This window comes from Cynocephalus volans, chromosome 7 (assembly GCF_027409185.1).
Source record: "Cynocephalus volans isolate mCynVol1 chromosome 7, mCynVol1.pri, whole genome shotgun sequence".
Taxonomy (NCBI): Eukaryota; Metazoa; Chordata; class Mammalia; order Dermoptera; family Cynocephalidae; genus Cynocephalus; species Cynocephalus volans.
In genome coordinates, this window is record NC_084466.1 from 78054576 (window position 1) to 78080676 (window position 26101).

General features: G+C 38.7%; 1 protein-coding gene across 5 annotated transcripts in view; it reads right to left on the reverse strand.

Annotated features, from left to right (window-relative positions):
- The window catches only part of FRY (FRY microtubule binding protein), a 216918-nt gene that overhangs the window by 182003 nt on the left and 8814 nt on the right, over window positions 1-26101 (reverse strand). For all 5 annotated transcript variants that reach the window (XM_063101926.1, XM_063101924.1, XM_063101923.1 and 2 more), the window contains exon 2: window positions 19205-19404. In XM_063101926.1, coding sequence (XP_062957996.1) covers window positions 19205-19404 — 200 coding nt within the window. The remainder of the gene's footprint in view (window positions 1-19204; window positions 19405-26101) is intronic.

Here is a 26101-nt window from a genome sequence, read left to right on the forward strand (position 1 = left end):
CAATATGATTCAGCAATTCTCTACTGGGTATATAATCCAAAGGAAATAAAATCAGTATGACAAAGAGATATCTGCATGCCCATATTCACTGCAGCACTATTCACAATAGCCAAGATATGGAATCAACCTAAGTGTTGATTAGTGGATGAATGGATAAAGAAAATGTTATACATTCACAATGGAAGGGTATTCAGCTTTAAAAAAGAAGGAAATTCTGTCATTTGCAAAAACATGGATGAACCTGGAAGACACTGTAGTAAGTGATGTAAGCCAGGCACAGAAATACAAACACTGCATGATTTCACTTACATGTGGAATCTAAAATAGTCAAACTCCTAGAAGCAGAGAGTAGCATAATAGTTGCTGGTCAGGATGGGAGGAGGGGGAACGGGGTTGTTAGTCAAAGGCTACAGAGTCTCAGTTAAACAGAAGATCTATTGTATAGCATGGTGACTACAATTAATAATAATGTATTGTGTTATGGTCTGAATGTGTCCCCCCCAAATTCATGTGTTGAAACCTAGCCCCCAAGGTGATGGTGTTAAGAGGTGGGGCCTTTGGATGGTGATTATTAGAGCAGAGCCCTCGTGAATGGGATTAAGGTCCTTATAAAAGAGGCCCAAGGACACTTGTTTGCCCCTCCCATCATGTGTGGATGCAGCAAGATGGCACCATCTAGGAGGAGCAGCCCTCACCAGACAGCACATTTGCTGGTGCCTTCATCTTGGACTTCCCAGCCTCCAGAACTGTGAGCAATACATTTCTGTTGTTTATAAGCCAGGGTAATTTGTTATAGCAGTCTTAATAGATGCTTAAATGTTCTCACTACAAAAAAGGTAAGTATGTGAGGTGATAGTTATGTTAATTAGTTTGATTTACTCATTCTACAATGTATACATATATCAAAACATCATGCTGTACACCATAAATACATAAAATTTTTATGTGCCAATTAAAAAAAAAGAATCTGATGCTATAAATAGTCCAATGTTTTGAATGGAAACCACATAATAAGAACGATGACATTTATTTGAAAAATTTTACTATTTATCTTAGGGCTTGACAGATAATTAAAAGTTGAAAGTAATACACTATTCTAAGTCCCTATATTTAGAAACAAAATAAGGTCTATTTATTAGACTGGTGTTGAGGGACAACCTACCAATCGTACATTTATTAGGTGTAACAGGTGAATTCGGGGCATCTGATTTGACTTGCCCCACATCTAACTCTCTCCAAAAATAATTTGGGTAGAGTCAAGGGTCTACCAAAATAATTCTCCCTAATCATTAAATTTTTGTTTACGTTAGGAAGCTTTAACTGAACTTCCAGCAGGGTATTTTATAATTACTAATCCTTATTTGTATTATTATTATTTGCTATAAAAGTTAATTCTGATCCAAAAAGAAGAAAGAGAAGAAGGGGGAAGGAAGGAAGGACTGAAGGAAGGAAGAAAAGGAGAGAGAAGAAGAGAGAAAAGGAAGGAGACAAACTTGCTCCAACTCACAACAGTGCTGTCTGAATGAATACAGTGCAAAGATCAGTAAGGCTCAGGCCCACTTAACAAGAGAGCTGCACAGGCATGGTTTGCTTGAGCTTCTCCTGGAGGGGACCAGCTGCACAGAATCCAAGGTCTGCACATTCAGGATATCCTGGTTCTGCTCAAAGAGCATGAGATAAGTAGTAAAGCAAAATTAACAAAGAATAAACAATGAGTATTTAATGAACAAGTGAAAACAGATTATGGCAAAGGAGACTTCAAGTAATGGTGCCATTCATCGAGCAAGAACAGTGTACTTTGTATACTTTAAAAATCTGTCTTTGTTCTATATTTTACTGATAGTTCATGAATTGAATGATATGTTTGTTTTTACAAAATCATTCTTTAAAAAAAGCATAACGTTGGGGTGAGGGATCCCTGGAAGTTCTTATCTGGGAGACCTTAGTCTGTGATTCTATCTTACCCAGATGCTCCAGCTCACCAGATGACAGTGAACAAGAGGACTGAAGTAATGTCCTTTTTTTGAGAGCAGGACTGATGCCATTTAAAATAACCACTCCGTTTTGTATAAACTCAGGCGGGAAAAACCCGGGTGGAAAAATGTGGGAGGGGCTTGGAGGAGCCATGCTAACTGCAAAATTAGCTTATGTACTGCTGGCTTGCTTGCATTGGCTAATAACTCCTAGCACTGTGATCGGGGCGCTTGCAGCTTTAAAAACCTAAAGTAAAAACAGCTCACCACGGCACTCTGAATTGGCTGGTGCGGTCCCCGCAGCCGGCAATAAAGTTTTTTTTTCCTTTTCCATATCGGTCTCCGAGGGTGATTTCTCCCGATGCCTATAACAAGATGACCTGATAAGACCAAAGACTTCAGGAGACTTGGCACTGAACACCAGTGGCTGCTCACAACACGCACAAACGGAGAGACCTAGACATTAAGTCCATTCTGATGGAAGAGAAGAGCATGAAACAGTCTTGACCAAAAAAAAAAAAAAAAAAAAAAAAAAAAATCAAACCTGAATCTGACCAAGGCTTTAGATCTAATTTCCAATTTGTAAGAAACATAGGAGTTAGAGGAATATGTGACACTATGTCACAGGAATGAAATCAACAAAATCCAGACTGAAGGAAACTCTGAGGGAAAGAAAGACGTTTCTTCAATAAATAAGTTGTAAGGAAGAGGAAAAAGAGAAATAAAAGGGGATCATGTTGATTTTTTAAAAAGGATATTGCAATGTGTGGATCTTATCTGAATCCTGATTCAAATAATTTGTTACAAGAAAGTATGACATTCATGAGACAATCGGCAATTTGAACATTTACTGGATTTCTGATGATGTTAAGGGATTATTGTTAATTTTTATAGGTGTGGTAATGGTATTACAGTTTTGTTTTTAAAAGAATCTTTATCTTTTCAGAGATACAACACTTAGAGATGAAATGATATGGATTCTACTATTTCTTCCAATAATTTTGGGTGAGGCTCGGGGAGTGCGCAACACATTGGCCATGAGTTGATAATTGTTGAAGATGATCATAAGGTTCACTCTGCTATTGTGTATTAATATGTTTATGTTTGAAATTCTCCATAAAAAAACAACCAAACAAAAACTAGAAATAGGAGGTCATGATGCATCACTTCCGTCATTGTTAAAAAAAATCACTTTCTACTTCTGACTTTTTAGTGGTTCCCCCAAATTCCAAGTGTGCCCCACACAAGTAAGATTTCACTAATCTAGAAAGATTCAAATTATTACTGCCCTCAGAGATATTTCAATAAATGTTTTAAACCCAGCCACTGGAGTTAATATGAGATTATTCAATTTGTTAAATAGGTCATCAACCTTGCTTAAGATGTTATTTTCATAGTAGTTAAGTGCATGGACTTGACACTTAGAGAGGTCTGAGTTAGAATCCTTACAAAACATGGACCTTACTTAACCTCACTTACAAAATGTGGACCTTACTTAACCTCTCTAAGCTTCAGTTATGTTTTAGGTGGAATGGGGATAAATAATACCAACCTACCTTGTAGAACTGAAAGATGAATGGCACAAAGTGCTCAGTAATAAGTAGTTATTGCTATTATTAAAATTCTTTTAAATATCATTATTATTAGAATTAGGTAAGATTAACATTTGTGCCCTCTTTCAACATATTTAGGAGCTGAATCTAACTTCTATGTATTTTCTGGGGCAACGCATACTCCCACTAACACTAATTAAAGCTTTAATTTTAGCTTCCTGGAAGCTTCCTAGTGTTACTAGAAAGTTGTATTACAGAAAATTGGGAAAAAAACGTTATAAAAAGCAATTGCCCTTCTCTCTTAAAAAAGCCTAACATTATTACATGGCTTTAATTCTTAATATGTAATTTAGAGAAAACCTTTTAATTTAATGGTGGGGTAGCTATAAAAACAACCAAGTTAAAAGGAAAAAAAACCAACAGAACAACCAACCACTAAACTTCTTAAGTCTTAAAGCTACAGTGTTTTTGATTATAGGACCGTTTTTATGCATGATCAGTGGAGGGTTCTGATGCCATCAGCAGTGAAATTTTATAATACATACGTCTGGTCTGAGTAGTTGACAAGTAATATCAGGACAGAAGTACTGCAGTTAGGATTTCTTTTCTTCACCAGAACAGAAAGGAGGCTGAGTAGTGAGCTGTCCCATCCCCGTGGGTGACAGTGCCTTTCAGGGTAGAGAGCTGTGGACCCGACTGTTGAAATGCTGCTAAAAATGTTCTTCCAGCACTCACAGCACACAGCAGCAGGCACCCTACTTCAGTCTGAACCAGAGAAAAATGGGCTTCAAAATATTTTCATGTCTGACATATTTTTCTCTTCAGATCTTATTTGTGCCAGCTTTGGCTCAACTTTGGAAACACATCTAAGAAATGAGGCTGAGAACTCATGTTCTGCATATTGACTCTTTCTCCCCAAGTGACTCCCCCAACATGAGGGGCAGCCAGGGACCCAGGGTGTGATTCATCTTGAAGATATATTCTGTTCATGTTGATGGTCTGCACGGATCGTGGAACTTTAGGCAGAGGACTGAGCCCACTCGATGCCTGCTTCAGTCTGTCCACAGGTAGAAATGGACATCACCTCATGACGTCCTGACTAGGTTTCTAATGAGAACGAATGAGCAGATTTGCTAAAATGAATTTCCTGAAGCAAAACAATATATGCTGATTTTCACCCAAAACACTGAGGATAAAACCCAAGATCAAGAGAATGATATAGAAAGTGTCTCAGATAAGTTAAAAGGTTAGCAGGTAAGATGCTGAGCAATACCCTATGATATGAAACGTGAAGACAGATACTAATTGGGAAGAATATTCTCTTATATATTTTTTTAAACTAAAAACTCTTGAGATAATCTGTCCTATTTGCAGCTGGTTTTGCTCATTTCAGTGGAACCTATTTCTCAGCCAAATTTAACAGCACCAAGTACAAATCCATTATTTGAACCGTGGAGGGGAAACTTCAATTAAATTTGGCTACAAATTTAATCTTCATTTTAACTGAACAAAAGAGCAGCTCTCAAAGTCATCTTTTTTTTCTTTTTTTTTTTTTTAAACTACAGCAGTTACAAGGATTGTAAGATACAATTGTCACTCGTTTGTTTCTGGGTAACATTCTATTTTGCTCGTGTTTTCAGTCTTATTTGCCCCGTGTACGCTCTCTGTGCATGGCTTTCGGTGCACGTGGATGGATCTTCCGCCTCCTCCGGGACCTGCTCCACCAGCCAGCTCCTCACTGCCAGCTCCTCACTGCCAGCTCCTCGCTGCCCCTTGTCTTCCACCCCCCGCCTCCCTCCCGTGCTTCTCTCAGCTACCACCTGCTCAAACCCTTCCATCTTAGTGCTTTCCCTGACCTCACATCACCTCTGCTGCTGTTTCCTTTCTAGCCCTCTTCTCACGTTCAGTTCTCTAATGAGTACTCTACACTTGCTGACTTCCCTTCGTCTCCTGTGCTTTCTTCCACCACCTGCAAGCTGGCTCTTCTCCCACCACCAAAATAGTGTCCCTAGAGACCCCAGTAATTTTCCAAATGGCAAGTCTGGTGGCTGTTTTTCGTTACTTTTCTTCCAGGATCTTTCAGCTGCAGTGAGACACTATTGATCACTCCCTTCCTTCTGCTCGAAGCCCCCCACCTCCTGCCTGTTCTCCTCCTACTTCTTTAGGCATTCCTTCTCTTTCTCCTGAAATGTTTGTGTTCCTCAGGACTGAGTCATCTTTGGAAACATTCCAACCCCGCCTCCCTTCAAGCTATGTGGTTACAACTTATGAATTGAGTAGAAATTCTCAAAGGTGTCAGGAAATATCACCAAATGGAATACTGTATTTTAAGAAATCTTTGCAGTCAGAATGTATTAGATATATATGTGACAATCAAAAATACCTAATAAGACATAAGTCTTATTATTGTCAGCATGACCTGTGAAAATCAAAATTTGTTCTGGTTAAAATAGCTACGATGCTACAGTAAAGATTGCTGCTGTCTAAAACTGTATTAATGATTTTCCGGAATGTCAAAATGCTAAATGCTGTGTGGAAATGTAGCAATATTATATCAGTGATTGTAAGGAAAGAGCCTTCAGGACTTAGTACTCTGCCATTATTATTAAATGTACTTTTATTGGCATTTTCTGTCGCTTGTTAAAGACATGATGATATATTTTGTGTTAAAAACGATGTCTTTGTAAATGGGCAAAGGAAGCAAATAATGAGAAAGACTGAAAGTACCTTGAGAAATAACCATCACCCAGTTTTGTATTCTCAAAAAGAGAAAACTTTGATAATCTCCTCATAAAGTCATGGGACATAATGGCCTTGCCTATGAATGAATTGAATTGGATATGGTTAAGTTGAAATAAAAAGCCCTTTGATATTTTTTATTACTTCATGATACTTTTCACCTGGTTTATTTGCTATAAGGTTCAATCAGACTTTTATACGGTGGTGCACTAAACTTCATTTCATAGATGAAAAACTTCCATTTAGGAGGCACAAAAGAAATGTTTTGCATTTAAATGATTCCGAGTGTATGCATAATAAGGAAAACAAGCTTATATTCATTGTAAGGCAAACAAACTTCGAGTTGAACCATGTAGAGAAAAAAGCGAGTTTGTGAACTCATCTGAAAGATCACCTCATTTAGCAGCTAAGTGAAACCTTTTAACAATTACCTCGGGATTTAGCCACTAACAACTCTTTGTTTCTGGTGAATGTCCTTACAGACATTTTTTCAGGTTTCTGGTGAATGTCTTTATAGACATTATTTATTTAAAGGGAGGTGCCAGGCTAAGCTGCTTCACTAAGAAACAGCTATTTTAAAAGTTATTTACGTATTTATAATTTGAAAATAAGCCAGTACTTTGTCAAGTGTGATATAAATATTCCTAATTTGACCAGCACTGTTTCTTGATTTCCTTCCAGACCAGCATTACTTTGACTTTATCCCTACACTCAAAAGGGAACTAAATCTAGAAATTATTTTTATTCTCTTTATATTTCCCTTATTAGGTCTGTTGAAGCAATAGCAGCCTCTATTTAAAAAGGAGTTTGGCCAAAAAGACTAGCTGATTGTCCTTCTGGGAAGCTGACTTGAATCCACAGTGCAGAGGAATTAAGGCTGGTGTTTCTGCTCTTTACACATCCATGGTCAACAGATGTGTAAGATTTGCTCAGAACAGAAAGATTGGCATATATGACAGTTCAGAAAACCACCAACTTTCAAACTTGGGTGAGATAAAATAGTATCATGAAATATCACATGGCTGAGGTTAGTAAATGATTATAAGGCCATGAACATGATTAATTATAATCGGTTTTATGAAGATCCACCACATAAAGATCTAAACTTAATTAGAAGCTATAATTCTGTCCTTTAGTAAGCAGTATTTCCCAATTCACAAATTCCTTAAATATTAAAAAGGGTTCCAGATGGAAAGATCTAATGTTTTCTGATATCCAGAAGTCTGCAGACAAGCCAGGTATCTGAGAGGGTGAAACATAGACTTTGGTTGAACGTTCAATCTCTATATGGTCCAGAGGTAAAAAAAAAAAAAAAAAAAAGCTCTTTTATAACTACAAATAGAGTGTATCCTAACCTCTTATCATGTATGGTCTAAAATCACAAGAGGAAGCTGGGGTGAGTGTGTACTTCACTTGCCAAAGGCCTAGTTTTCTTTAGAGGTACAATAAAATTCATCAAAACTACTGGAGCCACTCATCGTATAAAGTTTGTTGTTTTTGGGCCACCATTGTCATTATTACAGAACAGTGTCCTGCTTGCTTCACTTCTGGGTTAACTGGAGAGTTGTCCTGATGCCAACTCTGTGAAATCAGCACCCAGAAGTAGCTGGTGGAAGCCTGAGATGCAGGGCCAAGGAACAGAGTTATGTCAGCGAGGTCACTGTCTGAACCTGGAACAACATTAGCATGCAGGAGCATTGTCATTAGTTAACTGCTTGGCCTTTCATTGTCTGTGCCAGCTAGCCATGACTGATGTTCATACTGGTTTGGTTTTAATACATGACATATTTCACTGCAGATTCATGCTGTGTGGTACAAGTGAGTGTGGCATCCTGGATTCTTCAAAGACTTCATACCCCAAGAAAATATTTTGTGTGACTTCTAGTCTTATTTTAACACAGAAATTCCCTTCATTGTTTCTTTTATGTTAGCAAGCCGGCTAGATCATGTTCTGTTATTTTTAAGCTTTTATGGAATATCTTGACATAGTTAGCACTTTTATGAATTATTACAGTGTCCACCAGCCCACACTTGCACTCCAAACTGAAAGATCCACCTGCATCATGTCCATTAACTATCTTGTGAGCAAGTGCTATCAAGGCTCAAGCAATCCCAATAAGAAAAATCCCCATTTTCACATCACTTTTCATTGTAAAAGTGTTTTTAAATTCCAGGATGTTAGAGGAAGACCAGCACAGCTCTCTCCCTCTGCTGTCATAGTCTCTGCTGAAGGATAAGACGAGAATTAGGTGTGTTATCTTTATTTGAAGTCATGGAGATCTTTTTCCTTTCTCCAGGTTTCAAAGTGGAAAGAAAATAGATTACTTTCTTTCTGAGTAACTCTTTGTCAGGTGAGTTAGAATTTCTTCTTCTTCTTGTTGACATTTTATGCTGATAGACTCTGGATCCAGATGGAATCACTGGCCCAATCCCTGATTTAGTTTCCACTACAGCTCCTTGCAGGGACAATGAAAGATTAAACTAGGGTAGATTCTCTAAGCCATGACTTATTGTATGCCTGGGGTAATTGTTGGAATCCCGCCCATAGACCCTTCAAACCCGTTGTACAGACTGGGTCACAGACCCCTCACATGCCTGGCTGGGTCACCAGACCCATCACACGCAGGTACACTAGCTAGGTAATTGGGAAAGATCCTGGGAACCATTGGCAGATGACACGAGCTCAGTCTTCAGCTTCCTCAGCAGCAGCAGCAGCTTACAGACCCAGCAGCAGCTTACGGCAGCCTCTAGCAGCAGTGGCAGTGGCCTTCTGGAGGGTTACAGGGGCCCTGGCAGCAACAGCCTCTGGCAGTAGCGGCCTCCCCATGGCCCCCCTGGGGTCATTCCAGGGGCAGGGGCCCTGTGGATCAGAGCCATTCGTCCTTTATACTCAAGTCCAATAACCCAGGACACCTGGGTGTGAGTCAGACAACCCAGGAACACCTGGGTGCACACGCACAATTACATTAGACAATAACCAAGGAATACCTGGGTGCACGTGCACAGTTATCATTTACATCAAATGTTTGGCAAGATTCCAAACCCCCAAGGGACCCTGACCATTTATCTTCACTTTCCCTACACATATATACCCAGATATGCAAGAGTTATTACTTTTATTGCATTTGTTACATACATTGGAGCTAAAACTGGGCCTGGCTGCTATCATTTTATAGACAAGAAAATAATGATGAATCATATTTAAGTGACTTTGCCAGAAGCACAGGGTAGTGGTGGGGCTTTTATGAAAAATCAAGTTTCTTGTGTATGAAACAAGTTATAGGAAGGAGGTGGACAAAAGAGGCAGCCTGAGAAGTGTGGTTGAAAATTCTTGAAATTTTCTGAACTTGCTTTACTTAGTTGAATAACCTGGCCTTTCAATTCTGGGCCAGCTGGCCTCCTAGTGTGGCTGGTCACTATGCTGTTACTATTTGTCGCTGAGACCCCTACTCTCAAGGACTTGTGAAATTTCCTCTTTGAAAGCCTTTGAAAACCATTATAGGTGGTCTTACTTGAAATTCCTGGCTTCATTGCCTAGGTCCTCACAATTGACACCTGGGTAAGCCTCAAGTATTTTGCTGGAAGTGAGATAGTGGGGGCATTGTCTACTCCTGGGTACTTCAATTTTTTTGTATCTGTTACCTCCTAAAGCACAAGCACCTAGAGGGCCCAGACCAGGCCTCCTGAAAGTAGTCTTGGCTGTGTCAGCACCTCACAGAGTTGAGGACGACCATTTGACAGTAGTGATGAATAGCAATGGCAGGCAGCTCAAGCCTCCATTCTGTCTGAGTGAACACAAAGAATGGAAACACCAGGCTGACTTCCTAGGAATTATATTAGGAAATTTGGTTAGTAGATCCCAGTTCCCCATGAGGGTGATGATGATGATGATGACGATGACAAGTGAGCACTTCATATGTGCTCAGGATTATATCAGGTGTTCCACACATTACCTCTCATCCTCTCAACCACCTTATGGGTTAGGTACTGTTACTTCCATTCTGAAAATGAGAAAAAATAAAGGTCAACTGGCTGGCCCAAGGCCACACAGTACTAAATAAGTGGATTCAAATCCAGATCAGTCTAAATGAAAGTTGTTTTATCTTTATCTCTTCTGGCCATTCAATCCATAAAGTCAAAAGTGATGAAAGCTCTTGAATTTTGAAAAGCTGGAGAGTCTTGTTTTTGGAAAAGAGTTTATTAAGATGGTACTTTCCTGTAACTACAGTGACAGATGCTATATGATAGAGAGACTTGTAGACAATGACAGCATACATTCTGAGACTGTGTCTGACTGCTGAGTCAACCTTACTCTCCACCTATTGCTGGTGTGGGGGTGGGGGACAGGTGACCATATCAATGAATAATGGGGTATTCTTTAGGTGCCGCAAGGCAGGAGGCTGAGAATCAATGTCTCTTGTACTCAGAACATTGTAGGGTATGCATCTGCTGAGAGCAAAGAACAGAACAAAATCTATTATTATCAGTTTAGAGGTTGGCAAAATGATCTTTGGAAATATACAGGTTACTATAAAGACATTCCTTTCAAGCTAGTATATTAATGTTGTAGTCATTCATTTATTCATTTGTATATTCATTCATTCATTCAAAAAGAAACATGTACTGTCTGTTATATGTAAAGCATAGTCCTAAACATGAGGGACTGTGTGTGTGTGTGTGTGTGTGTGTGTATGTGTGTGTGTGTGTGTTGTGCATGTGTGTGTGAAAAATGCGAATAAAAGACAGATTTGTCTTGACAGGGGAAAGAGCTTACATTTATATCACCTGCTGGATGCAGAAATTCCCAAGCCCAGAAAGTTACAGAATATTTGGCCCCAGACAGTGACAACTCTTAGGCAAAAGAAAGAAACAAAAGCAAAAACATGTTGGAAAAACACTCCCACAACAATGGATGCAAGGAAGACGCACAGAAAAATAAATCCCATTATAGAATTCACAGTGAAAAACTTCAAAGTACATAAAAAGCAATCCATCATAGGCAAGACTTAGCAGACACAATGAACAGAAGTATAGGCCCCCAAATATTGATATAATAGAACAATAATCTAGAGAGGACAGAAAATGTATGTTTAAGGTGATTGAAGACATAAAAAAAGTTGTAAACTTAAGAAAGTAACAAAATACAATGAAAAAAAAAAAACCTAAATAGATTTTAAAAGACAACCAAACAGCACTTCTAGGAATAAAAAATATCTTTCAAAATTAAAATTCTCAATGGGTGGGTAAAAGAAAAGATTAGACACAGACCAAGAGAACATTAAAGAATTGGACGATGGATTTGAGAAAATTACAGTGGAAAGAGACAAAGAAGTAGAAATAATAACAGAAGGGTAAAAAAGATATGCAAGGATGCCCACTATCACCACTTCTATTCAACATAGTATTGGAAGTACTAGCTGGAGCAATCTGGCAAAAGAAATAAAGGGCATCCAGACTGGAAAAGATGAAGTCAAACTGTCCCTGTTCGCAGATGACATGATCATATATATAGAAAAACCTAAAGACTCTACCAAAAAACCCTTAGAGCTGATAAATGGTTTCTGTAAAGTTGCAGGATATAAAATCAAGATGTGAAAATCAGTAGCATTTTTATACTCCAATAACAAGCTAGCAGAAAAACAAACCAAGAAAGCAAGCCCATTTAAAATAATCTCCCCCAAAATGAAATAGCTAGGAATCAGTTTAACCAAGGAGATGAAAGATCTCTACAATGAGTGCTGAAAGAAATTAAAGAGGACACAAAAAGATGGAAAGACATTCCATACTCCCAGATCAGAAGAATTAACATTGTGAAAATGTCCATACTACCCAAACCAATTTACAGATTCAATGCAATCTCCATCAAAATACCAATGACGTTCTTCACAGAAAGAGGAAAAACAATCCTAACATTCATATGGAACAACAGAAGATGCTGAATAGCCAAAGCAATCCTGAGCAAAAAAAAAAAAAGAAAAAAAAGTCAGCGGCATAACACTCCCTGACTTCAAACTATACTACAAAGCAATAGTAACCAAAACAGTACAGTACTGGCATAAAAATAGACCAATGGAACAGAATAGAGAACACAGAAATCAACCCACACACTTACATCCAGCTGATCTTTGACAAAGGCAACAAGAATGTACACTGGGGAAAAGACAGCCTCTTCAATGAATGGTGATGAGAAAAATGGACATCTGCATGTAGAAAAATGAAACTAGACTTGTATCTCTCACATACCAAAATCAACTCAAAATGGATTAAACCTTAAATGTAAGACCTGAAACTCTAAGACTCCTGAAAGAAAACATAGGGGAAACACTTCAGGGTATAGGACTGGGCAAAGACTTTATGAATATGACCCCAAAAGCATAGGCAACAAAAGAAAAAGTAAACAAATGGAATTATATCAGGCTAAAAAGCTTCTGTATAGCAAAACAAGCAATTAACAGAGCAAAAGCCAACCTACAGAGTGGGAGGAAATATTTGCAAACTATGCATCTGACAAGGGATTAATATCCAGAATCTGCAAAGAACTCAAACAACTCAACAGTAAGAAAACAAATAATCCAATTAAAAAATGGGCAAAGGAGCTGAATAAACATTTCTCATATTAAGATATACAAATTGTAGCCATTATGGAAAACAGTATGGAGGTTTCTCAAACAACTACAGATAGAACTACCATATTATCTAGCATTCCCACTGCTGGGTATATACCCAAAGGAATGGAAATCACCATGTCAAAGGAATACCTGTACTCCCATGTTTATTGCAGCTCTATTTATAGTAGCCAAGAGTTGGAATCAGTCTAAATGCCCATTGACAGGTGACTGGATAAGGAAAATGTGGAATGTATGCTCAATGGAATATTACTCTGCCATAAAAAAGAATGAAATTCTGCCATTCACTGCAACATGGATGAACTTAGAGAAAATTATGTTAAGTGAAATAAGCCGGGTACAGAAAGTGAAATACCACATGTTCTCACTCATAAGTGGGAGCTAAAATAAATAAATAAAGAAAAGATAGAAAGAAGGGAAAGAAAGAAAGAAAGAAAGAAAGAAAGAAAGAAAGAAAGAAAGAAAGAAAGAAAGAAAGAAAACAATCATAATAATACATTAAACTTTCCAAAAAAGAAAAGACAGAATAGAACTATGGTTACTAGAGGGGAAAGGGGGAGGAGGAGAGGGGCTGGAAAGAACCTAGTTAAGGGTCACAAAAATTGATTACATTTTGTAAATATGAGTATACTAATTATTCTGATTTGATCACCACATATTGTATACGTGTATTATTGAAATTCAATTCTGTACCCCACAGATAATAATGATGATGATGATGATGATGATGATAATAATAATAATAATAATAATAATAAAACCAAAAAACATTTCCAAAGTGGAAAAAAAAAAAAGATATGGAATATAACATAAGAAGGTCCCATATACATAGAACGAGAGTGAGAGAAAAAGACAATGTGGAAAGTAGAGAAATGACAACTTTCACATAATTAATGGTTAATAATTTTCTTGGATTAATGAAAGATATAAACCTTCAATTCAAGAAGCCCAAGAGTCTTAAACAGGAAAACAAAAGTAAATCCACATCCAAACACAGTGTAGTGAAACTGCAGAACACCAAAGAGAAAGAGAAAAACCATAAAAGCAAACAGCAGAAAAAATAAATAATCCACAAAGAAAAAGTAAATTGGGCTGGCCAGTTAGCTCACTTGGTAAGAGCATGGTGCTTATAACAGCAAGGTCAAGGGTTTGGATCACTGTACAGGTCAGTGATTAAAAAAAAAAAAAAAGAAAGAAAGAAAGAAATAACAAATTAACCAGAAACTTTTCAATAGCAACGATAGAGGCAACCCATTGAAATATAGCTTCAAAAGTCTAGAGGAAGAATGAATGTCAATCTAGAATTCTATTCCCAGCTGAACTTTCACTGATAAATGAGGGAGAAACATGTGTAAAGACATTTAGGTGAACAAGACTGAGTGGTTTCCTACCTACTGACTCTTACTTAAAGCACTGAAAATTACGTACTTTGGGAAGAAAAAAAATTTAAACCACAGAGAAGGAGCAGGATACATGAAGGAATTGTATCCATCATAGTACTTTCCATACTTTTTGAGTTTTAAAATAAAACCATAAAAAAGATACACATGACTCCATCTAACTCATTTAGAATACTTTGCTTAGGAAAGGTGAAATAATGGTAAGACGAGACAAGCACTAATGCTATCAAATGTCCTCATGAAGCAATAAAAAGAGAATAAAAGTATTGACTCATCCATAAATGTTAATAATATGACCTGAACATCTTTTGGGTACAAAGAGCAATACTGCTGAAAAAGCAAAAAATGTTTAAAGATGTTTACAAAGATATTTACAAAGAAAAAAATCTAAAATTTGATTTTGGCAGAACCTTTTGATTTCTTGTACTTTAAGGTTAGCTATTTGAATACTGGAAAGTGATAAATAAGACTTTAAACTTTAATTTAATGTTGTATATAATCTATTTCACACGGTCTGTCTAACTGGTATGGAATTCTGAGTCCGTATTTGAAAAATAAAACTGAAAAATACAGATTCTTGATTAGCTCCACAAATATATATCCTTCCAAATTTTTGGAAATTACCTTTCCCATCCCCATACAAGTTTAGTTATATTAAGGATAATAGAATACAGTTTTGTGATTTGACACAAACCGACATAAACTCAGGGTATTAAAGGATTCAATGTCTTTCTAAATGAAGCTAATTCAGCAAGAGAAATACTTGTAGTAGGGGACATTATTACAATTTACCTTAAATGTGCTCTACATACATCAAAAATCACACCTCTTGCCAAATGGACATTTACACTTTTAGAATCAGGTAATAAACCACAGAATGCATTTACAGTTACTGTCCTATAAGTAAGCAAATATAAGGACAAAAGATTACCAAGCATTTTTCAGCAGACAAGAAATGGATATTGTATGGAAGTTTAATATGTCTGCCAAAAAACAAGGACAATAAAGAGTCTCCTTTTATAAAAAGGAACAACACTAAAAATGGATCGAATACATTTGTTCAGCTAAAAACATACAGTGTGTCTACTTGGCCATTAGTACCTAGCAGAATCTCTGACACTAGGCACACAATAAAGATTTGCTGATGAAGAGGACTTACACTTTTTCTTTCCAATCTTTCTTGCCTGGAGATATTTTAGTGGTGTCATAGAAAGGAACAAAATGTCCACCTCTAATTAAAAGAATGCTATGGCATATGTGAGTTTCAGACCTAATGCTTACTCCAAGAAGAAAAAATGCCATGCAAACAAATTCCAAGCTGAGAAAAGATGAAAAAAGTTAAACCCAAACTATTATACTTTATAAATTCTTAAATAACAGTATTTAAACTACAGTCATATGTCACTTAATGATGGGGATCTGTTCTGAGAAATATGTCATTGTGTGGAAGTGGATTACGAAAGGGAGCAGCAGTGAATTCCCCATTATCTCCAGTGGCCACCAGTTGCCTGAGCGCGGGCCCTCTATTTATGTCACTAGGTCTCTCTGTGCCTCGCTTTCCTCATCTGTTAAATGGGGATTAGAATAACACCACCCCACAAAGCTATGAACGTTACATTGCAGGTAGGGATGGTGCCTGGCACTCAGCAAGCATTCAGCGCTAGCTAATTGATATTAACTATTATTTTGCTCTGGGGGTGGGTGGGAATCATTGAGACATGCAAGAATTCTGAAGCAGACCACAACTCTGTCACTTGGGCTCAGACCTAAAGTGTCAAATGCCTGACTTTCTATCTCGGAGGGCTGAGCTGCCTTTGGCAGGGTCACCCCGTGGTAAGCCGGGCACTCCTCCTCCACATATTTTGCAGTAGGTTTGTTTACACCAGCATCACCACAAACATGTGACTGATGTGTCACGCTACGACACTAAGATTGCTACACCACCACTAGGTGGTAGGAATTTTTCAGCTTCATTATAATTTTATGGGACCACTGTTGTATTATGTGGTCTGTCCTTGACCGAAACCTCCTTATGCAGCTCATGACTGTAGTATTTTGGAAACATGGATGGCTCAAAACGGATCAGGACCTAGCCTTCAAAGCATCTCTTTCAACTTTTGTACAACTTCCCAGTTCCTCAGGAAAATTCACTAGGATCTACAATTTCAAAGAGCCTTTTTAAAACAATTAATTAATTAATTAATATTTAATTAATTAATTTTATTGGTTATGCATATCCATGGGGTACAAAGCTGACCATCACCACTTGTGCCCAAGATATGATGGCCAGATCAATACTATCAGCATGCCCATTACCACAAACTGTGATTATTCCTTGTGTCCCCCACCCAATTAATCCCTGACTTCACCTCCCCACCCCACTCCACATCCCTAGGACGGCCCTCTCCCTCTGCAAGTCCAACGTGCCACTGGGGTCTTTCTTTTCTTCCTTCTTTCTCTCTTAGTTCCCACTTATAAGTGAGGACATGCAGTATTTTTTTCCTCTGTGCCTGGCTTATTTCATTCAACATAATCTTCTCCAAGCTCATCCATGTTGCTGCAAATGGCAGAATTTCATTCTTTTTTATGGTAGAGAAGTATTACATGGTGTATATACCACATTTTCCTTATCCAGTCATTTGTTGATGGACATTTAAGTTGGTTCCATATCTTGGCTATTGTAAATAGAGCTGCAATGAATATGGGAGTGCAGGTATCCCTTTGACATGATGATTTCCATTTCTTTGGGTATATACCTAGAAGTGGGATTGCTGGGTAATATGGTAGATTTATCTGTAGTTGTCTGAGAAACCTCTATACTGTTTTCCATAGTGGTAATACTAATTTACAGCCCCACCAACAGTGTAGGAGTGTTCCCTTCTCTCCATATCCTTGCTAGCATTTGTTATTCTCTGTCTTTTTGATTATAGCCATCCCAGTCAATTTCAGAGAGACTTGTCTGGTCATTTTTGCCCTTTTCTCATGTTAAGGAGTGAAATGTATCTTCATTGTGCCTTACTGCTCTCTCCTTAACCTCCCCACACCCTCTGGAGCAGAGGCAGCTTCCCTGTCTCCACCAGAGGAGGGAGTCCAAACTGCCTGAACATTTCTCAAGGAGACAAAGGCTTCCAAGAGTCAGCACTGTTCTGATCAGGGGGAACTTGGGTACTTGCCTTGGTTGACTCAAGTTACAGGAGAGCCTGGTGTTGGTTTGTTTTAAGAAGTTAGCAACGGTATCTGCAACAATATCTTTATATGAAGATGACCACGCACAGACCAGCAATAAAGTGTAACGTAGTTCAGAAGTGGGCTCTGAAGTCACCCATCTTGAGTCCAAATCGACACTGTGTGTGACCTTGGGCAATAAATTACTTAACCCTCTGAGTGCCAGTATTCCCCATCTGTAAACAGGGATATAAATACTACCTATCTACCTGAGCTCACTGTGAAGATTAAAAGAGATAATAAGTTTGCACAGTGCCTGGCACATAGTAAACACACCATAAATATTAGCTATTATTAGTTATAAGAATACAAACCGAAAAACATGAGTGAATGAGAAGAAGAAGGTACTGTACTAAGCATAAATTGAAATGATTTAAAAACAAGAAACATTTTCCATAATTATCGAATAAATGAATAAAATTTTGTGAATAGGGTGCAAAAAGATAATCTCCATTGATCTAATAAAAACTTTAAAGTGCAAAGTTTATGACTTTCAGGTAAACACATTTAACAAACATTCTTGAACTGTGATTCCCGCACCTTAAGTTGTGATTCTTACAAAGGTAATTTTTTAACAGATGATGTTATGAATCGTCTGTTACATATTTTCAGAGACTTGTATCTTGTGCTCAATAATATTTCACTTAATTATTTTAGGCTATGATTCTGCAAAGCAAACTTCTAATTAAATTCTCATTGCCCCAGTATCCTCACAGGAGGTACAAAGCCATGCTTTATAGAAACAGCTGCATCACTCTGAATTCCTTTCCTTTTTTCTTATTGTGTGTGGCCCCACCAAGGTCAGAAAACAAGTACTGTAATCTGAATCTACCAATCGCACTTTCTTCCTTCCTGACTGTCCTTTAGACACTGAGCACTCTGTAGAGTCCTGTTAGAGTAATTAACATAAGGCTGGCATGCCTTATTTTCTAGCAGAAGCATCTGCAAAGAAAGACACTGACGTCCAAGGGCATCATTTGTCTAATAATGGACCTAAAGTGAGTCAAGAATTTCCTGTCTTCCAATTTTCAGAAATCAAAGTCATGTTTCTGAACGACTCACCAAAACACTTCCTCTGACAATATGGTACTGAGACCTCATGTTCTCAAACTGGAAGTCCAGGCAGCCACTTGAAGAAGGGTAATGTTTTTTCTCATTTATTTTAAAAACAGGATGAAAGATTTTGCCGAAAGTATGTGCACATACATAGCAGAGAGTCTGGACACAATTTTTCTGTGATTAATATTTCTTTTTTTTTTTTTTTTTTTGTCGTTTTTTCGTGACCGGCACTCAGCCAGTGAGTGCACCGGTCAGTCCTATATAGGATCCGAACCCGCGGCGGGAGTGTCGCCGCGCTCCCAGCGCAGCACCCTACCAAGTGCGCCACGGGCTCGGCCCGTGATTAATATTTCTTCATGCTAAATTATGCCTATTAGTCCTAAATGCAGCAGTGAAATGTGCTACTGAATTGTATATGTTGAGGATTGTTTTAAAGTCCCTGACTTTCAGATTTTTCCCCCTTAAATCAGGAAACCTAACAATCATTTGTTTTTAAATTACTTGTGGTATAAACAAAACTTTTGAAAATTAGGGGGGAAGCCATCTATCCTTTGTTACAGTGGTCAAGTCTAGTCTATGCAGTGTACAGATGAATTTAAAAAGAGGCAGGTTTCATGGCACATACTCACCAGGGGCTCTGCCATAATGATGCGAATCTTTCGCTCAGCCTGAGTGGTGAAGTTGACAAATAAACTCTTGAGGACATATTCTCCTGGTTTGCTGTCTGGGTCCACATTGATGGGTAACATGGTTGGTGGCCCTTTCTCCCTGTGCGTGCCAGAAGCGGGTGGAACTGGAGGCTTGATATAACCGTTGCCAACTGGAGAAGCTGAAAAACAGAATGGACATTCTTACTGGCTGAAAATAACATCGTAGATATTCAGATGGGCTGCGTTAAATCATAAATATAAGGATATGAATGTCGCACTTACACTTAATATCATAACCTGGTCTTATTCTTTAGAAATGGTGTCAGAATTCCATTATTTCCATTACATTATGTTTGTGTTACGCCATATTTGATAACCTCAAAATTCTTCTGGTCATCACATTGCTTTACATAAATTATATTGCAAGCTCATAATATAGCTGATGAATCCTATAATATTTAAGATGATTTTGGCTTCTTTTTTATGTTCCAGAGAAATGGACTGAAAAAACGTATATTGGAAAAAAGTGATTTCTTGTCTAGGTTTTCCTAATGGCCAGGAGCTCCCTGTCTTCTGTGCTTCATTCTAATAATGGAAAAGACTCTGGGGTCATCCTTTCCAAAAGTCTCCAAGAACCAATTTTCAGAAGCCCATCTGGCTCTTGATCCAGAAAGGGATGTGCCTCTTAAGAGATAAAAGGTTTAGGCAGTGACCTGTCTATGCCACCCACAGGGTGGGTTTAACTTTTCACTATCACCACCCTTTGGCTCAAGCTGGGATGCCCCTCTTCCTTTTTTATAAAATGTGTAGCTTCCCTACTTGGATCAGATCTTGAAGAGAGGCAGCTATCAGGGCCCAGTGAGCGGCCTCCAATCAGAATGCAACAAGAAATTTTTTGTTCATAAATGCAAATGTCATGTCTTCTTACTTTTTATGATACTTTGACATGTTAAATTCCAGCATGCACCCCCCACCCCACCTTTCCACCTGAGTACTTGTAAGATAGTCGGTTATCAACATCCAGTGAAGGGGCCAACCCCGTGGCTCACTCAGGGGAGTGTGGCGCTGGGAGCGCAGCAGCGCTCATGCCGCAGGTTCGGATCCTATATAGGGATGGCCGGTGCGCTCACTGGCTGAGCACGGTGTGGGCAACACCAAGCTGAGGGTTGTGATCCCCTTACCAGTCACAAAAAAAAAAAAAAAAAAAAAAAAAAAAAACCAGTGAAGGAAATGTAAGAGCAAGTGGGCTTAGAACGGTGGTGCTGGGAATGCTGAGGACAGGAAGTATACAGAAAGCATGTAGTTAAATGGAAGTATATAGTTTTGGATGGCTGGATACAGATATTAAAGAAAAGAGTCAAGAAAAACGTAGATTTCCAGTTTGGACACTGGTTTGACTATCAAGAAAATGGTAGTGTCATCAATAACAAAGAAGGAACAAAGTTCTCTGTGAAAGCTGAACACTCTTGTAACTACCTTCTTTCTGTCCCAAGCCACATGCTGTGGAAGCCACACAAACATTTTGTTTATTTTATTCATGATTCTCCCTCATCTTTCCTACTCCTTCCTCTCTAATTCATTTAACTTTATACAGTTGAGGATCCCTTACATCTGGGAGGTCTTTCCAGATCTCAACTACCACCAACCAGTAAGAACACAGCTGCTTATGTTATAAAAATAAAATAAAACATGTTGCATATTCTTTGGTTTCTCCTCCATTCCCATTAGCCTCATCGCAGCCTTTGGACATCTATGGCTGTATTATTATAGCAACCTCCTTGCTGACTTTATTTCATCTGTTTTACATACCAGACTAAGTTTTCTTCTGCATGGCTTTCATTGTAACACTTTTCTCCCCCCAAACTGTCAATAGCTCTCAATTATCATCACCAATCCTCATGCACATGCCCTGGTTTTGACCTGCACCCTGCACTCAAGTCCCGCTATGCCCCGGCTGGCCCTGAGCACACAACTGCCACCTGTGCCTTCCTTCTCTTTCCTGCGGCTCCTATCCATTCTTCTCTGCCCATCCCCTCCGCTTCCTTCAAGGTGCGTCTAGTGTCATCTTCATAACACCTACCTATGCTAGGCCAATCCTCACTGACTAGTTTGTACTATAAGGAGTTAAACATTTAACCTGTGCTGTCTGGTTCTTGGCTTTGTCTTGTACATCCTACATTACCTAAGAAAGATTCAACAGAGAGCTGTGCAGTGAAGTAATTATCAACCAGACACAAGGTTTTGCTTAAGATTGGCCCTGTGATTGAACCGTATACTCGTCTAGCTGTATCCCCTAAAAGTTCCCTAGCAAGACCCTAGCCTTCTTGATGTAATACAGAGTTCTTTGCACAGATAACACTTAATAATATTCTTAAATAACGAATTTAAAAAGGCATCTTACTTTATTTCTGTAGGTCTTTAAATGATTCATGGTGTGGGAGCTACGTGAGGAAGATCAGTATGTCAGAGACTTTAAAGAATAGGGTGTAGTATTTGTAATGGAACAGTCAATTAAAAGGCACTGCAAGCAGCTTACTAAAAAGTACTATTTATCCTAAAAGGGCATATTCAAAATCAAGGGACGAAAATAAAGTCCTGGTCACTCTCCTACGTCACCTCCTACTCTCTCAGTGCAGGTGCCTTGTGCAAGTAGGACACCTCCTCAACTCCAACTTAGAGAAGGACATAATACCTCCAAAAGATATCTTCCTAATGTATCAAGGGCATTGTGCCACAGAACTGGAGACATAAAATGTCTATTTGGAGTATGATTTTCTATTATCTTTGGTTTTCCGCAGGATTGAATCCATTTCTAAGTGATGGCAATAATTGGGTTGATGTAATATATAATTGCAAGATAAGATCCATAATTGCAAGTCTCTGGGGCCTAAAAGTCATAACCATAGTGAGAGCATTTTTACGAGAGTGACCTCTGACAGTCTTCCTGCAAAGCTGCATTTTGATCCAAATAGCTGAAATCCAGATACCAGAATATCTCTCAGACAAATCCTCCATTTAAGAGTCTAAAGTACCAATTCTCTGCTACCATAAAAAATATTATCCACCTGTACTTCGAAGCCAGACATCTTTGTGAGTACAAAAGTCTGTGTGAACAGCTTTAGTGAGCAGGGAAAATCCTAGCCGAGCCAAGGCCTGTGCCAGAGCAGAAAATCATTCGAGCGGACGGTGCCATTGTTCTGAATTTGAAACACAGATCTGCTGGGCAGATGGAAACACAGTGAAAGTTAATGGGGTAAGTATCCTTGAACTAGATCTACTCCCAAGTTTCAGTAACCCTTCTTCATCCTACCATAATTAATTCATAATAAATCCTAGCCTTTGGTCAGGATAATTTTCAAAAGTAAACATTATAACATGTCAGTAACTCAGTAATTTGATGACAATATAGCTGAGAACCAGAAAATTCATGGTCCTTGGTAGTTAAAATGGAGCCACAAAATGCACACGAGTCTAAATATTAGAACATTGACACTAGAAAAAAGATTATCAGACCTTTCCGTAGCACTTGCTTGCTCTCAATCTACACATGATTAAGATCGTTTGTCTAGTTTCTAAGTTCATGATAGTCTGGAAACAAGATTATAAAGGAGAAGTGTAGTTTCTATAGGCAGAAACGCTAGCAGCAAAAGGAAATAAAATGGCATAATCTAGAAAACTACCAGAGCTAGAAATGCGGTTGCCTGAATTCGACAGTCTCACAGGCTTGAGGACATCAATTGCTCCAAACTAATATTCATGATGACAACCCTGAGTCCTACAGAAAGGTAAAAATAAGGTGGGAAAAAAAGCCATATAAATTTCCAAAAGATTCCCATTTCAAAAAGATAAAACTAATAAAACTTTTGGTGTATAAAAGGGATAGACTCACTGTCCCTAAGAATTTAGGTCTTAGAATTAAGAATTGAATCTATGTCTTCATAGGTCTGGTTTTTAAGTAAAATTTATTTCCAATTGAAAAAACAAAACATGGATTCTTTCAGTGACAGCCACCCCAAGGCCTCATTTCCCAGTTTTGCCAATGCAGTGACTGCTCACATCTACTCCTCTCCACCTGGGGGGCTTGCCTTGCCCCCGTGCAGGGTCCAGGTCAGTATTCCCTCCACCTGGCTGGACCAGAGCCTCACCTTCCACTGGGCTGTGTTGGCCAGCAGCACCCAGCTACCCCAAGGGTCAACTTTCTCTCAACACCTGGTCTCTAGAAATAGGGATCCCTTGTGATGAAAGGTTCCCGATGGGTCATCTTTATTTGCTTTTATTTATTTATTTTTTAATATTATCATTACACAATGTAAACATTTTTTGTGGCCCTTTACCAATTTGTCCCTAATCCCCCCTCCTCCCCTTTTCGCATCCCTGGTGGCCTCAGTTCCGTTCTCTCCTTTCGAAAGTTCAAGGAATTATTGTGATGGTTGTATCTTTCTGTCTTTGATTTTGTTCATTTATTTATTTTCTTCAGCTCCCTCTTATGAGTGAGGCCATGTGGTGTTTCCCTTTCGGTACCTGGCTTATTTCACTTAACATAACTTTCTCTAAGTTCCTGATGGGTCATCTTGATCTCATCTTTTCCATCCGAATATTTGTCAAAGGAACACTTTTTGATTTGTTGTATTAAAAACTTCTGCTCTTTAAATTTCTTGCATATGATAATTTTTCAATACCTATTTTTATTTAGTTTAAATTGCGGTAAAGTACATGCAACAAAATTTACCATCGCAGCCATTTTTGAGTGTAGACTTCAGTGGCATCCACATGATGAAGTTTTTAGCTTCAGCTCCATCTGCCTTTATTCTCCTTTCCTCCTTCATCCCATTTTCCTATTTTCACACGACAGCTCAATTTCCCTAGAAAGTCACTCACGCAGCGCTCCTGGAGCGGGGGCTGCGGTGAGGCGGAGGAGAAAGGCATCACTGTCCCATGTTTGTTAGGTTTCTAATTACTGAATCCTTTTGCCTTCTCTTTATATTTTCTCATTTACATTTTAACCTTGGATTAAACATGTTGTATTTTTTTCTCCATTGCCTTCTTTTGTCTTAAATGGGTTTTGTTGATGTTCTTTTATTGTTTTTATTACAAATTCTGTTCCTACTTGGTTTTGCTGGATGGTTTCAGGAAGTGTTTTCCCTCTTTCACTGGGTTTCTATTTTTTTTGTATCAAGCAGGGTCCACTTCTTAATCTATATAAGAAGTCTGTTTTAGGCTTTTGGGGCCCCATTCATTTCCTTTTTATTAGATCTATTTTTAACAACAGGTGATGATTTTTTAAACATGACTTTTTTTTTTTTTTTGTCTTTTTCGTGACTGGCACTCAGCCAGTGAGTGCACCGGCCATTCCTATATAGGATCCGAACCCGCGGCGGGAGCCGCGCTCCCAGCGCCGCACTCTCCCATGTGCGCCACGGGCTCGGCCCTAAACATGACTTTTTTTCATTGACTAATACCTTAATTTTTAGGCTGGCTGCTCTTAGCTGGCTTAGGACTTGAGTACTATTTCCCTAACTTAACAACATTTCTGGGAATGACTAACTTCCTAACTGCAGCAGCAATACAGATAGCTTCACAGCTCCTACATAGCTCAGCTACATTTTTATTAGGACACTGAAAAGAAAGGAAATTCCATCATGAGTTTCCTCCTGTAAGAGCCCTAGAGGGTAAGTCGCAGTGGATGTTATAGGAAAGCAATTGGTTTTCTCAGTCAGACTTTCAGAGACGTATGCCATCTCTCATTAGAGGCTATTGTCCATTCACTCACCCATTCGTTTCAACCAATATTTATTTAATGAGTCCTAGGTCTCAGGCACTGTTCTAGGCCCTGGGAAGATGGTGGTGAACAGAACAGATGGTTCCTGCCCTAATGGAGGTTACACTGTACTGAGGAGTGGTAACCTAATCAGCAATTTCATGTGTACACACACGCGCACACACACACACTCCCACACACACTCCCACACACTACGTCAGGTTGCAATAAGTTCTAAGAGAAAAAAGAAAAATTAAACAATATACGGCTGGGGGAACCTGCTCTTCTACATCTGCCCAACGATGTTCGAACGCTATAGCTTGGAACTGCTGCAGAGAGGAATGACAGCTATAGATTCTTGGTGTCTAAGAAAATCCAGACACACTTGGCTTGGGCAGGATCTGCTTTTCTGATTCATCCCTTTGGCCTGCCCCATATCTGAGTGTTGATTCAGGTGGAGATGGGAATTTTAACCAGCCTGTGAAGGGCAGGCATCAAAATGCCCAATGTGCCGGCACATGGCTTCCTCGCCTCCCTCCAGAAAGTGCGATCCTTGGAAAAGAGGGACTTTTTGTGGGTTTCTTCGCCAGCTTGCAGAGAGACAAGCACAGAGCCAGTTTTTCAAAACACTCAATGCTTTTCCCAGTGCTCCCATTACTGAAATCTGACCCTGAGGATTTAAAATAAAAAAAAGAAATGATTTCCTTTTTTTTAAAAAAAGTGCTCCCGAGATTATACGTGGTAACCAAATGTTCAAAGTTGGTACTCTCCCTAAAAATAAACGGTGGTCCAACTTTACTTTCTAGAGATCAACAAAGGAGTAAATTTATGAGATTTCTTTGTTCGCAGTTGGATATAAATTATTCTTTCTGCCAGTTCTCGGTACCTCATTCATTTTGCAGGTTCTGAAGGCAAACCCTGTTAGTTACCAAGAGCTGGGATCTTTCTTTAGGATCACGCTTTCCCCCCAAATCCCTCTTTTCCTGTAAGACTTATTATTTTGTTTACTGGCATTACAGGAACATTTCATAAAACATAACAAACCAAGGATGACGTAGCTACTGTGAGAACATGTCACACTGTGAGTAGGACAATGATAAATTGCCCATTAATGCATT